General features: G+C 34.6%; 1 protein-coding gene across 1 annotated transcript; it reads right to left on the bottom strand.

Annotated features, from left to right (window-relative positions):
• Positions 1-5,008: 5,008 nt before the first annotated feature.
• Positions 5,009-15,864, bottom strand: LOC144836052 (uncharacterized). Its single transcript, XM_078691228.1, has 16 exons — positions 15,692-15,864; positions 15,023-15,071; positions 14,445-14,692; positions 13,870-13,994; positions 13,162-13,313; positions 12,618-12,703; positions 11,861-11,954; positions 11,255-11,360; positions 10,868-10,957; positions 10,278-10,365; positions 9,647-9,787; positions 9,013-9,152; positions 8,615-8,827; positions 8,219-8,316; positions 7,692-7,816; positions 5,009-7,205 (listed from the first exon to the last, which is right to left on the bottom strand). Exons 1-16 carry the CDS (start codon positions 15,786-15,788, stop codon positions 6,424-6,426), a joined length of 2,634 nt encoding a protein of 877 aa, XP_078547354.1. The 5' UTR covers positions 15,789-15,864; the 3' UTR covers positions 5,009-6,423.
• Positions 15,865-15,905: the final 41 nt, after the last annotated feature.

Consider the following 15,905-nt stretch of genomic DNA (forward strand, 5'->3'; position numbering starts at 1 on the left):
ATTTTTATTACACCTGAAACTTAAAAAAGGCCTCTTTTTACCACCACTAACTTGAGTAAATTAAACATATCTAGACCATTTTGAAAATTTACCTTGTGTTTGGAATGATAAAATACGGCCGGCAGAACATTTTGCAATATAATAATTTATTTCTGTGTAGATATTTTTATGTTGTGTATGGAGCAGTTTGTTTCGAATTTGGGTCGACTAAAGGCCAACACAGACAGCGTCGTACAAAGAGGCCCGACGAGTCGTATATGTTTCAAGTTCTCCAGAGACGACCTAAAAACTACACCCTGACGCCATCTTTAAGGCGACTCGTCTCGTCAGGATTCATTTCAGACCGCCGAGTCAAGACGTTTCATCGGTCCTCATCGTCGTCGCGTACGATGCTGTCTGAGTTGGCCTTAATGCGTGGTTCCCACTAGAGACGCAACACAACGACGTAACGCAACGCAAGGGATTTTACCAATCACAAGCGATTAATTATTCCAACTGTCGCTTGTCATTGGTCAACTAGCTTGCGTTGCGTCTACGTCCTTGCGGTGCATCCTAGTGGGAACCAAGCTTTAGTAAGTACGTCAAATATTACTTCTGTAGGCGATTGTCTGACCTTTCACAAGGGAATGAAGTTTTCAACCAAAGACCAAGACAACGATGGAGTAACCTACAATTGTGCCGTTAAGTATACTGGTGCATGGTGGTTTAAGTAACCTAAATGGTAAATTTGATGACGTCGACAAAGTTGCTTTTGGCATCATATGGATGGGACAAGTAGACCGTCTCTTTACACGATATTATCGGGCAAGTATGAAACTGTGAAGAACAAGCACTGGATAGACGGAGGGAGTGAATTGTCATGAGTTTCTTTCTTTCTTATCGTCTCACATTTAATATTTGTAGATTAATTATTGTAGCTAAAACTAAAACAAAATAGGAATGTTTGAAGAAAAAAAAAATGTTTGTGTTGGGTTTTAACTTTCCTTTAAACGTGACGCAAGCGGGTTTCCTGACGCTTACTCGTCCTTGTGGGAACCAATGTTGTTTCCCACTTGGATACTACGTAAGCCAACCTTTAGCAATTTGACCAATCACGAAGTGATATGTCATCGGAACTGTCGCTGCTTTACGTCTTTAAGTGGAAACCAAACCTTACAAGAAATTTCCTTTTTATCAATGTAAATTTTAAATGTAGACGCGGTGATAGTAGTTCTATAGTAGGCCTATACAAATAATGAATGTTATGAGTGTAATGGTACAAATAGGCCTAATGGCATGAGGTGAATGAGGCAACGCCGAGTTGATATTTAACCTTTCATCATTCACCAATTAATGCCATTATTTGTACCATTACACGAATATAATACATTCATTATTTGTTTTATATAACATCTAAATAGATTCCTGTCATTTGAATCAAATAAAAGGTAGCCCTAGCCAAGGTCTACATTTCATTCACATTAATTAAAACATTTGATTTTGAATAATATCATATTAAATGTTATATTTATATGGATTTTATAAACACACCTACTTTAGTGTTAATTATGCCAACAGACGACCAAACAATCCTAGGCATAGCGAGGCTAAAACCCCTACTAGGCTAGGCCTAGCCTAATACTAACAGGCCTAGGCCTAGCTAGGAGGCTAGGCCTTGACCTAGGCCTAGTACTAGCTTTGCTGAAAGGCAAAACTTCGACAGACAATTGGAACTTATCTAGGCTAATTATGGTTTTTCCAACCAGAGATGTTCCCATTAATTAATCAAAATCCTACACACGATCTAAAGCTAAATGCCTTTTTGATCTAAACTAGTACATATATCTCTCCAGAAATGTACACACATGACGAAAATACAGTCATCATAACATTCAAATCGCCGCGAAAGTACAAAATAGGTGGCGCTGTTGTATTTCAAAAGCAATAGTATAAAACAAAATATTTTCCAAACGCGAAAAGATTTTTTTTTCGTACACGAAAAAAATTACTATTGAACGATCGTTTAATAGTGCGTACTATTGCACGCCATGTGACCCACATTCGTCCAATCAAATGAGAGAAATGTATTTAGGTGTTATATAATAAACCATACACGGCATTGAATAAGTAGTCCGGCTAACTGGCTACCGACGCTATTTTTATAGTGGGGACACATTTTGCGGAAGCTTGCATTATATAAATTGATTTTGTTTTTTCTCTCTGATACAATTGATCTAGCGTTACAAAGCTATATAATCTTGACTAATAAATAACATACTGACTGCGGCTGAGCGCGAAATTTATGAGCGCGTATTCGAGTGGCAATGGCATGAAGCGCTTTATATATATAGAGATTATCTAGCGGGCTAGGTTATGTAGGGCGGCTTTTTTTAATTCTTCCACACAGAAAATAATGAATATTTCATGATACATACGAGAAAAAAAAATCCCATCCAATCCATGTCAATTTATCTCCTAAATGTTCTTCTTCTTCTTCGAATGTGAAGACTGCTCCTCTAAATCTGTTTTGCTAGCTCTACAGTATTTGGTTGTGTGGCATTATTTTATTTACTTATTCTTTTACAGAGAATATCATGCATTGACAATAAAGCAATGAAAAAAAATCATTTTATATGTAGATATTGTGGATAGAGCCAAATATAGAAAATAACATGCATGTTATTTAGGAATACTTTAATGAAGTAAATTACGTGACATATCCAACAAAATTGATGCTGTTAAGTGACATTAGTAGTTGACTTTTGTTAATAAAACCTTAAAAAATCAATAATGTAGATATTGTGGATAGAGGCAAGTAATAATAATAAGAAAATATAATAATAGGAAAATAACATGCACATTACTTAGGAATACAGTACTTTATTACCTAAGTATATATACGCAAATGTTTGCGGACAAAATTCGAACGTCATGCGATAAAGGACCGCCGACGACATTCAACAACCGCCACACGGCACTGAGTATAGTACAATTGTGGTGGTATAATAATTGGAACAATTGTATACAATAAAAAGAAATGCTTAACCGCAAAGACGGGTAAGTTGGGTACAAATTGTAAACTGTTATTGTTATATACGCGGTAGAGTTAAAACATTGATTCACAAAAACTGTGTAAAGATATATCAATATAATATAAATATATAATCTGAAACCATTTTTATTACACCTGAAACTTAAAAAAGGCCTCTTTTTACCACCACTAACTTGAGTAAATTAAACATATCTAGACCATTTTGAAAATTTACCTTGTGTTTGGAATGATAAAATACGGCCGGCAGAACATTTTGCAATATAATAATTTATTTCAATTCTGTGTAGATATTTTTATGTTGTGTATGGAGCAGTTTGTTTCGAATTTGGGTCGACTAAAGGCCAACACAGACAGCGTCGTACAAAGAGGCCCGACGAGTCGTATATGTTTCAAGTTCTCCAGAGACGACCTAAAAACTACACCCTGACGCCATCTTTAAGGCGACTCGTCTCGTCAGGATTCATTTCAGACCGCCGAGTCAAGACGTTTCATCGGTCCTCATCGTCGTCGCGTACGATGCTGTCTGAGTTGGCCTTAATGCGTGGTTCCCACTAGAGACGCAACACAACGACGTAACGCAACGCAAGGGATTTTACCAATCACAAGCGATTAATTATTCCAACTGTCGCTTGTCATTGGTCAACTAGCTTGCGTTGCGTCTACGTCCTTGCGGTGCATCCTAGTGGGAACCAAGCTTTAGTAAGTACGTCAAATATTCCTTCTGTAGGCGATTGTCTGACCTTTCACAAGGGAATGAAGTTTTCAACCAAAGACCAAGACAACGATGGAGTAACCTACAATTGTGCCGTTAAGTATACTGGTGCATGGTGGTTTAAGACGTGCTTTTTTGATTCACCTAAATGGTAAATTTGATGACGTCGACAAAGTTGCTTTTGGCATCATATGGATGGGACAAGTAGACCGTCTCTTTACACGATATTATCGGGCAAGTATGAAACTGTGAAGAACAAGCACTGGATAGACGGAGGGAGTGAATTGTCATGAGTTTCTTTCTTTCTTATCGTCTCACATTTAATATTTGTAGATTAATTATTGTAGCTAAAACTAAAACAAAATAGGAATGTTTAAAGAAAAAAAAATGTTTGTGTTGGGTTTTAACTTTTCTTTAAACGTGGTTCCCACTAGCGACGCAAGCGAGTTTACCTGACGCTTGTGAATGATAAACTCGCTTACTCGTCCTAGTGGGAACCAATGTTGTTTCCCACTTGGATACTACGTAAGCCCGCCTTTAGCAATTTAACCAACGAAGTAATATGTCATCGGAACTGTCGCTGCATTATGTCTAAGTGGGGAACCAAGCCTTACAAGAAATTTCCTTTTTATCAATGTAAATTTAAAATTAATGTAGACGCGGTGATAGTAGTTCTATAGTACACAAATAATGAATGTTTTATATTCGTGTAATGGTACAAATAATCGGCATGAGGTGAATGATGAAAGGTTATATATCAACGAGATATCTAACTTTTCATCATTCACCAAATGCCATTATTTGTACCAATTACACGAATATAATACATTCATTATTTGTTTTATATAACATCTAAATAGATTCCTGTCATTTGAATCATAGAGATATTATAGTGAACTATAATATCTCTATGTTGGAATCAAATAAAAGGTAGCTCTATCCAAGGCCTACAATTCATTCACATTAATTAAAACAGTAACATTTGGTTTTTAATAATATTATATTAAATGTTATATTTATATGGATTTTATAAACACACCTACTTTTGTTTTATACCTCCATGATTATGCCAACAGACGACCAAACAATTCTAGGTCTAGCAAGGCTAAAATTCCTAGCCTTTAGGCTAGGCCTTGACCTAGGCTAGGCCTAGTACTAGCTTGGCTGAAAGGCAAAACTTCGACAGCCAATTGGAACTTATCTAGGCTAATTATGGTTTTTCCAACTCCTTTTTAATTTATATATATAGAGATTATCTAGAGGGCTAGGTTATGTAGGGCGGCTTTATTTAATTCGACACAGAAAATAATGAATATTTCATGATACACAAAAAAATCCCATCCAATCCATGTCAATTTATCTCCTAAATGTTGTTGTTCTTCTTCTTCTTCGTATTTGGAGCCAACTTCAAATGTGAAGACTCTGCTCCTCTAACTCTGTTTTGCTAGCTCTACAGTATTTGGTTGTGTTGCATTATTTTATTTACTTATTCTTTTACAGAGAATATCATGCATTGACAATAAAGCAATGAAAAAAAAAAAAATTTATATGTAGATATTGCGGATAGAGCCAAATATAGAAAATAACATGCATATTATTTAGGAATACTTTAATGAAGTAAATTACGTGACATATCTAACAAAATTGTTAAAATTTAAAACAATAAAATGCTGTTAAGTGACATTAGTAGTTGACTTTTGTTAATAAAATCTTAAAAAATCAATTATGTAGATATTGTGGATAGAGGCAGGTAATAATAATAAGAAAATATAATAATAGGAAAATAACATGCACATTACTTAGGAATACAGTACTTTATTACCTAAGTATATTACGTGAAATATATTACCAAGATTTTAAAATTGAATGACCTTTAAAACAATAAAATGCTGTTCAGTCACGTTAGTAGTTGACTTTTGTTAAAAAAAACCCCGCTAATAATTATATCAGGTACATAAACTTACATATTTACACAGACGAGCAGTAACGGTATGCGCAAACCCACATGCTTGTCCCACGTAGAATCTGTATCTATCAGCCGGTTTTCACTCAACCACGTTTTGTGTAAATATGATGTGCCCAAATATGGTAGAGATATGGCGTCATTGTGTCCATATGCGTCATTGTGTCCATATGGGCACAGCACATTTTTCACAAGTTTGATAGTGTAGACAGAGCTTAAAATGGACACAACATAGATTCTATATTTTCTGCTTACCGTTACGGCTCGTCTATGTAAATTGGCCTTTGAGCAAGGTTAGCAACAAGTAACACGTAAGGATGGAATCTGAAGCTTTTTTTTTTCTATGCACAGTGACTCAAATTCTACAATACAGAGCTTTCCATTTCTATTTATTAGTAGGAACACTCGTACTGTATTAAGGGGAAACATTTTTTTTTGGTCCAGAAGATGTCCCCTTAATAGAGGTTTTACTGCAGTGGTTACCATGTGTTTGTATAAGAACGAAAATAATTAAGTTGTGCAAGAATTCTATTATGTAAACAGAGAGAGCCTGATTTTGGCTTCTCAGAACACGCATCTTCTTGCTATTAAACAAGTAGAGAATAATCTTGATTTTTTTTCTTCATATTATTTTTTCTCATTAAAAAGGGCACTTTAAGTATGACATAATTTTGTCATGGTTTTAAAGGCTTTGTAATTTTTCCCTCTAAATATAATTCATTTAATACTGGATGCTCTTCGTTTTGCTTGTAAAAGCTTAATCTGAGCTTTTAACTTTTTCTTTTCACTTAACGCCCCTGAGGGTGTCTTAGAGCCTTTTGGTGTTTTTGTAGATTCTAACACGGATTCCTTTCCCTCATTGGTTTTTACTTGTTTTGGTGTTTTAGCCTTCCCACTTGGTGAAAATGATTGAAACACTTCTTTACTAGATGACACTTTCGTAACCTTCAATTTCGATGGTGTCTGTTTTTTGACGGAGCCACCATTGACTGTTTTCTTAACCTCGTTACCAGGAGAACTCGTACCAGATTCTTTTTTACAGGATGAAACTTTTGTCATCTTTTCTTTTGATGGTGTGTTTGGATGTTTTTTGACGGAACCACCGTTAACCGTTTTCTTACCCTTGTTACCAGGTGAACTTTGACCTGGTTTTTCGTTGCTAGATAATACCTTACTGACTTTTGATTGTGTTTGTTTTTTTCCAGAGCCACCGTTAACTATCCAAGGACTTTTGGATTTAGGTGTTTTTGAAACTTCTGTCTTATTTGAAATTGAATTATTTAATCTGTCTTTACTGATTTTCTCACTATCAACGTTTTTCTTGCTCTTTTTCTTCGGCGATGGCGTGTCCTCGGATCTTTCGGCCGGTCTTTTATTCTTCTTTCCATTGACTTCCTTCTGGTTACTACCATCTTCTGATTTCTTTTCCGCGTTTGATATTTTATTTCCTTTTTCTAACTTCTCTTTTTTCACACTACCATCTATGTTATTAGAATTACCTATGTGTAGAGAACGTTTTATTTAATTTTCAAATTTACCTATATTACGGTTTTAAGTTAAACTGAATTTATTTATTCTTTCTTACTACTTTCAGCTAAGTTACTTAATGTTTTAAACTACTAACGCCCTGACATAATGCATGACAATACTTAAAGTTGGAAATACCTTTTTGTGAGTAGTAAGGTTTGTAGAAACAAAGCAGACAAATTGCATACTTTTTTTCAATGCAACACATTGTCAGTGGGCAAATAACTGAAAATGCAGACGTTTTACAAGTGAAGTGAACAAAATATAAAAAAACAAATGAAAAAAAAAATGTTGAAAAAATAAAATGTAAGCAGGCATGGACTGGAATCCACAATGAAACTTTAGTGACTTCTTAAATACCAACAACCAGGTTTTAAGGATATTTCTTTTTAAACAATTAATGACAGTTTGAATTAAAACCTTTTCGGCTAGGCTACTAAATAATTAAATAATCTTACCTGTATTTGGTATTTTGTTTGAAAATTTCTTCAACTTGGCAACGTAGAATCCATCCATGTTGTGAGTGTGAGGATAGAAGCGTTTAGTTAAATTCATTGTTGGATGAAATTTTCTCTCTCGAAACCTAAAAAGAAAAAAAAAGAAATGTTTAACAGAAGTTGTTGGTTATAATTCTTCCTTATAAATCAATGGTAGATCATTTCTTTTAAATCTACTCCTAAAGATTTATTTTGTTCACTAAAGGCAGAATGAGACAGGGTTGTACGAAGAGGCCCAACAAGTCGTCTTGTAGGGAGAAAATTGAACATGTTTAAAGTTCTTGTAACAACCTAAAAACAAAGCCTGACACTAACTCATCGGTCGGATTCAACTCAGACAGCACCGATGAGTACGTACGACGCTGTCTGTATTGGCCTTTCGGCATTCTTCAGCGATACACTTTAGACACGACAATGTACACTGCTATAAGGTCAGATATCAAATTAAATGTAGAAATAAAAATACAAATCAAATTTCTATATAATACCTGGTGAAGCCATCTTTGCCGAACTCTAAGCCAGTGTTGACCAGCTTCACGCATCTCTTTTGTAATGCATAGTCAACTACACACTCATTTTCTTCAACCTATTAGAAAATAAAAAATAAATAGTTCTAAAAATAATGAACGTCTAATTAGAGACGACCTGGTTAGTGGATTCTTATGCAAGATCAACAGTGCTAAACTTAGTTGGGGAGACATTATGATGTCATATTACTACCATATTTGGGAAGATCACCTTCATATTTGGGCACATCACACTTTTTTTGTCAAACTAGTTTGATAGTGTAGACAGAGCTTTATCATGATAAAAAAAAAAATATCCAAATAAAAAAACTTATAGGCCTATAATAATAATCATTGAAACAGAAAAATCGAAATTACCATAATTGAACAAGTGGAGTACACGAGGTATCCACCTGTACTGGATTTGGCATCGATAGAATCAATGGCAGCCAGGATGAGCTCCTTCTGAAGATGTGAACATCGGAGGATGTCTTTCTCGTCCTTGTTGGTCTTGACTGCTGTATCTTTCGCAATAACTCCGGTACCACTGCATGGAGCATCAAGAAGGATTCTGTCAAAACCACCAATAACCTGAAAAGAATTGATAGTGAATATAATTAATGAACATGTGCTTTTTTAACAACTTACATATTATGATGCGCAACTTTGTTCTGCCACTCCAATAAAGTATGGGCAGATCATTCTACATAGCTACTTCACTTAAACCTAAACATACTAATGACAATGAAGAATATAAACAGAAAAGTGTAACTTACTTTTGGAAATGATCGGCCATCGTAGTTACTGACAACTGTGTTGGTTATGCCACACCGATGCAGATTACCTACGACTGCCTTGATCCTCTCTTTATTGAAGTCATTGGCAAACAGCATTCCTGTGTTCTTCATCAATGAGGCTGAAATATTACACAAAACAAACCCATTACAAAGTTAGTCAATACAGTAGAACCTATGTTTTTTTTATCCTGAATTAACTTAAGCATAAAATTGCTGATGACATCATCATTTTTAGTAATATATTACATAAATAGCATTATTTTCTTACATTGAGGGCGCAATCTAACAACAAAAAACCTCCTACAGCAGCAGTATTGATAGAAAATACTAGAATATTTATTTTTTTATTATAACACCTTATCACAGCCTGCAAATACTTTTCTAGTTAGGCCTCACATCTAGCTAGGCATAGATTAGTCTAGGCCTAGCCTAGCTTAGTGTGACCACTGCATGCAGTGTAAAGTAGCTGGTAAACACGGCAGCCTTTTTAAGATCAACCTGGATTTTATGAGTCCCATGTTTTACGTACGTCTTTCAGTCCAGTTATGTACATAAAATGAAGATTCTACTGTATGTACGAAATTTAGATTTAATTATAAATAAATTTTCTCACCAATATATGTGGTTTTGCCTCCAGGAGCTGAGCACATGTCTAGTATTCTCTCATTATCCTGCGGGGCCATAGCCATGACCGGTAAAAAACTTGACGCACTCTGAAGTATGTAATGTCCAGCTAGGTATTCTGGTGTGGCGCCTGTAAAATAGGATTTGAAAAACCAATATGATCTGGTGTATTTTTAAGAATTTTGATTTAATTTATACAGTACAACACTAAATTGTGATACTTCTACTTGCAGGATACTCCTATTTTTAGGGACACTTTCTATGAAATCAACAAGGTCAAGTTATGTTTTAATACTGCAGCCAACCACTTGTTTGGTCCCAATGATGTCCTCGTAATAAAGGTTCTACTGCATTCTATTTTAACAGACATCATCCAATAATAATAATACGAATTTGTAATGCGCCAATTCCAGCAGTAAGTGATCAAAGGCGTGGCGTATGAGAGAGCTCAATTTGAAAGAAAAAGATGAGTTTTCAAGGCAGATTTAAAGGACATGATCTAATAGAGGCGTATTTCATAAGCGAGAGGCAGCAGAAGTAAAGGTGCTTAGGCCAGTGAGTGAAATATATAAGAGTAAACGACCATTTTTATTTTCTACAAAATAACCCCTAAACCTTACCAATTGGAACCGCTGAATCATAAATAACCAGGCCAACCTTTGACCACTTGCCAACTGGATCCAAGTTTACACCTCTATTGATCAGTGCCTAGAATGAAATAAAAAGATGTAAAATATAAAATATGCTGTTCCGCCAAGAGTGTTGAAGAGTCGCTATCCAATCGAGTTTGAACAATACAATAAAAGCCCCAGTGGTCTAATGGTTAGGGCATCTGCATATCAAGCAGAAGGTTTCGGGTTCAAATTAGTATTCCAATAGTATGCATCAAAAGCAAAGTTCACAGATACGTTGTGATAGATCATGTGACTAAACTACTGATTTTTTATTTGGTGTTGCAACACAAGCTATCACACACTGAAAGGCTGCAGAAAGAGATTACAATCAGAGGAGGCAAAGATGTTTGAAATATATTTATGAATAAGTAACTAATAGCTGGGCTGGGGGATTGGGGAAGGCGACCACCCTATTTTTTTGGACTTCATTATTTACTACTCTCTGAAGACATCCCTATTAAATGGAAAACTATGCTAGTCCATGGTGTAAAAATTTGGAGGGGGATGTACAGTAAACGAGTTGCTAGAACACTCACCTGAGCTAGATCTCGTCGTCTTGTTTTTAATGTATTGGTTCTAATGGTCAAAGGTCGTTGAACCTCATTAGCTTCTAGGAATTCAACAAGCTAAAATAAATGAAAATAATGGTGATAGAGCCTCTAGAGAATACATGATTTTCTAGCAGCATTAAATAGGTTTAATACATTTAATTTAACAAAACACTCTTAAGCCTTGTCTACACTATCAAACTTGATGTGACAACATATGTGATGTGCCTATATATGAACATGATGATGTATAGTAGTATGTGGGCATATCACTACCATATTTGGGCATATCACACTTTTTTTTCACATAAATTTTGATAGTGTAGACAGAGCTTAAAAAACATAAATAACACACAAATAAGGTAACAAGAATACCTCTGAAAGCGGAAATAACTGAATCAGCTTTTTCATCAGATAATCATTGTAACTGTAGTAAGCACAGAGATCAGCTGTTAAACGTTCAATGTACTCTGACCTCGGGCTAAAATAAGATAAACACACAAGCTATTAAAAACCATATACCGAAAATAATGAATATAGTACATAATACAGTAAAATCCTTAATATGGGACACCCCTATTGAGGGGATACTTTCCCTTAAAACTCGGGAATAACACTATGGTCAACTCATATTCAGGGGAAACCCCTTTGTTGGTTCCAAAGAGGTCCTCATAATAGACGTTTTACTGTATATAATAAGAGTATTTATTAAAAAAATCTAGATTCTAATGTCATTAAAATTTAACTCACTATAAATTACTATTTCAAAAGAAACACCATACTATATTAAACCTTTTTCAATGACAGACAGATGATAAAATAACTGATAGTTAATAATTAAATATAATGTATAACATATTTATTTTTATTAATAAATTGCTACCTAAGCCTATTGCTACCTAATACGAATTTTTATTTAAAACGTTACAATTTTAGAATAATTTTTACCTTGACAACACAATTTTACAAGTGGAAACTTACACATTTTCTTCTCTTCGTTTTGCAAAATCACCAAGAACTTCCATAACCTCTTTGATACGCTGGTGAATGATGGTGATGTCTGGTGGTTGAGCTGGTGCAGAGGAGTCAAGGAAGGTTTCTGACTTATCAAGAGGATTCTTAAGGATTCTAATTTACTTAAACCTACCATATACCTTATTATCTAGCACGGTTAAATTTTATGATAATTCTAAAAATTCTCGTAATATTAATAATAAAATTTTATTTTGTAAATGGAAGTTTGTTTACAAATATTTACCGTTTCACAAGGCCGTATAAAAGAATTATATATTATCTCTACCCACCATGCATAGTTCATGTACATTTAAAAACGCATCCATCCCATTATTTTTGCACGCCTGCTTGTAGTCAACATTCTCTACACCCTATCCCAATATGTGAGGGCATGTGGCGCAGTGTGTTGGACGTTGGATTACTGATCGTGAGATCGTGGGTCGAATCCAACTCTCGCCGCATTGCTTGTATCCTTAGGCAAGACACTTTACTTGCATTTACCTCTCTCCACCCAGGTGTATAAATGGGGACCCGGTTAGATCAAGACACAAATTTACGCCGATTACTCCCTGCATTATAGGAGTATGTTTCCATACATGTTTGATCCAAAAAAATAACCGGAGTAATAATGTGCTCTGTAAAGTGCCTTTGAGCATGATTATTCATGAAAAGGGCGCTATAGAAATATGGTAATTATTATTATAAATTAATAACATAAGGATATCTTCCTTTTCAATCTCTTGTCCGCTTGGTAGACGATAAGTTTCGGTTTGTGCTATACTCGTTTGAAGTTCTGCTTCTGCAAGTTTTCTAGAAAAAAAAAATGATGGTAAAAACAATCCACAAATGAATGTAAAACTTTGTGCCAGGACAAGTATGTATGAAGGGCATTTTTTTTGCTGACATGAAAATACATATTCAGTAAAAAAAATCTCTGCTCACAAGTAGATTACACAATGTTTGTTTATCCAGGTAAGTTAGGCACAAAATAAACTAAATTAATAAAAGTATTATTTTTTTGCAGTTGTGTCAAAAAAATATTTTTTTTAAACATTCTGTAAAATGTTGTCAGAATACCATTGGAAAATTAGTGCACTCTAAATGGAATTATGTTCTTATTTCATTAGTAGTAGTACTCAATTTTGAAACATTGAGTCCTTATTAAGTATAAATACTATAATACGTGAGAAACAGCTCCCTGAACATAAAATAATAATAGTAACAGCCAATACAATGTGAGCGACAGAGTAACATATTACAACTGCTACCTTTGTTTCTTCAATTTCTTTTCCAATTTCTTTGATGCTTTTTCAACTGGTAACAAATCATCGTTGTCATCATCATCTTTGTCAATGTCAGTTTCATCACTATCATCATCTGAATCAGAATCTAGATTCATGTCACCGTATTCATCAGCAGGCTATAAATAGAAAAAACAGGAAATATGTTAATTGGTCAAATGTTATCAAGAGTCATGAGATACTAGACACTTGTATCCACCAATTGCACTTTAGTTAATGTTTCTGTGAATGATTTGACCAATCACAAGCGATGGATTATTCCAATTGTTGCTTCTGATTGGCTTTCATTGCATCTACGTTGTTACATTGAGTCTCTAGTGGGAACTAAGCTTAACCCTTTCACTGCGCCCGATTACTTTCTTAAAGTGATAACAATTTATCTTATAAATTGTATAGATTCCTTGTTGAAATATTGTATTCATTTATATTCTGGTGCAACTGTAATGTTTTTAAATACAATTTGAATAAATAATGGTCCTGTCAACAAACACATAACCATGATGCTACTATGGCCAAAAAAATTGATGACTTTTCTACCGAATTTGAATCAAATGGTTGGAGGAGTTCGAATCTTGGTTGGGACATCTTTTTCTCATTCTTGCAGATTTCAAAAGTATATCAATATTCAGAATTTCTTCTATGCCTGTAAAATTATATAGAAAAGAATACACATACTAGATCATCATCATCATCTTCTTCGTCATCATCATCATCTTCTTCGTCATCATCATCATCTACTGGGAGCTGTTTCTTTTCCGCAAGTTTCAGCCATTCTTGGTTGTCATCAGAGTAACCTTTTCCTAAAAAAAAAAAAATCATATCATTTTCAAAAGACAAGCTATGAGTGGAGTTGTGGATTGGAGTAAAGCTACCAATCCAATGGTTCTGGGTTCAAGACCTGTCATATGTCAGGATTTTTTTCTAATGCCAAATTACAACTACTCCCAAAGACTTGTAATAAGACTTTGTTTATGTAGAGCATCTTGTGTAATGTTTGTCTTGTGAACGAGATTGCCACCTTTAAGAAGGATATAGAATGAATTCGCCTATGGTTATCCTTGGCAATTTGCCTAAATTAAATTAAAAAACATGCTGTAAAGGCCAATTGAATTTGAACAAAACTATAGCAAAATTACAAAGTGACATGTATGAGATTAGTATGCATGTTAAGTGTTAACAGCGAAAGGTTTTTATTAAAAACTACAGACACTTGCTCTTAGGCAAGATGTGGGTGTGCGAATAAAAATTACCTTTAACTTCTTCATTGATGTCCTCATCATCATCATCATCAGTTTCCGATCCTTCTTCATCCTCTTCTGAGTATTCCTCCTCATCTTCAACATCCTCATCTGTTAACGAATCTACTGTTTCATCATCCGATACATCATTGTCATCACTTTCTCCGTCACTTTTCAACTCATCGTCTTCTACAGCTTTACTTTTCTTTTTGACGCTATTTTCAAGTATAGATGAAGCTAGTGCTTTTCTTTTAGCCATTCTATTAAACAAAATAATGTAAATTTTAAGTCAAATTTGAATTACATGATTTAAAAACAATTGTGCCCTTAAAAAAAGGGAATTATACTATAGTTTACATAATACAATACTGTACTTTCCCCATTTTTCCCTTTCTTCTATTGTTTCCACCATACTTCAAGAAAAACTTGTTTAATTTGTCAATTGATAACTGCTGCATTTGCGCATATCTTTTTAATGAGTTATTTACAGCAATTATATTACATTATGGTGTTTATGTGAAAGCATTGTAACATTGTGTTGTATGTGTGAATTGGGTCTTAGTCTTAAGTTGAATAATATCTGTAATGACCTTTTCCTTGCCCGGCTTCCCAACTTTTTATCTTCTTTTGGAACAACATCTTGACAAATAAAAAAGAAATTAACATGAAATCATCAGCAGGTAAAACAAAAGAAATCGAAAAAGTCATGTAATAATATATAACTACAGTAGTTGGGCCGACTAGGTCTATATATAAGATATTTTATTAAGGCGCCTATTTATAACCATTTATATAATATGATGTTTTCTCGCTATTATTTATAGTGAGGAGACAGCACATTATATATTAGCAGTATTAAAATTATCTTAGTCTCTAGGCCAGGGCCTTAGCCTGTAGTATTTAAAATGTTATTAATATATTTTATATTAATTATTTGCGTCACAGTCACACAATAAATAAAACTTTATTAGCCTAGCCTACGCCTATAGGCTAGTCTCAACAAAAAGTCAAACAAAAAATAGAGACAATATTGGCATGTTAAAACTCTAGGCCTAGCTAATAATAAGTAACTAGCCTAGCACCGACCAGCACCACTCACTGCCAAGCGCCAGCCTATTATACTTATAGGTTACTATCATGCGTCATGGCCTAGGCCTGGCCCTAGTCGAGAGCTGGACTTCTCCTACTACCTAGCCAGGCTAGGCTAGAGCCTACACTCTAAAAGCTTGTCTTTACGTTATTTATCGGTAAAAACAAACCTCTAAAAACACCCGTTAGAAGCGGATCTCCTTGCTTTTTAGCTTTCTTGCCTTTACCCCCTTTTCCAAGGTCTGAAAGTTCTTTTTTTCTACCCATTTAAAATTTAAAAGGAGGCAACTGACTTTAAAACGTGGTATCTCGTGTGTCGCAAGTGTACTCAACTAAGTCTATATAACCGACAACCGGATGCTTAGAATATTTAATCTGGATAAG

This window comes from Antedon bifida, chromosome 2 (genome assembly GCF_963402885.1).
Source record: "Antedon bifida chromosome 2, ecAntBifi1.1, whole genome shotgun sequence".
Taxonomy (NCBI): domain Eukaryota; kingdom Metazoa; phylum Echinodermata; class Crinoidea; order Comatulida; family Antedonidae; genus Antedon; species Antedon bifida.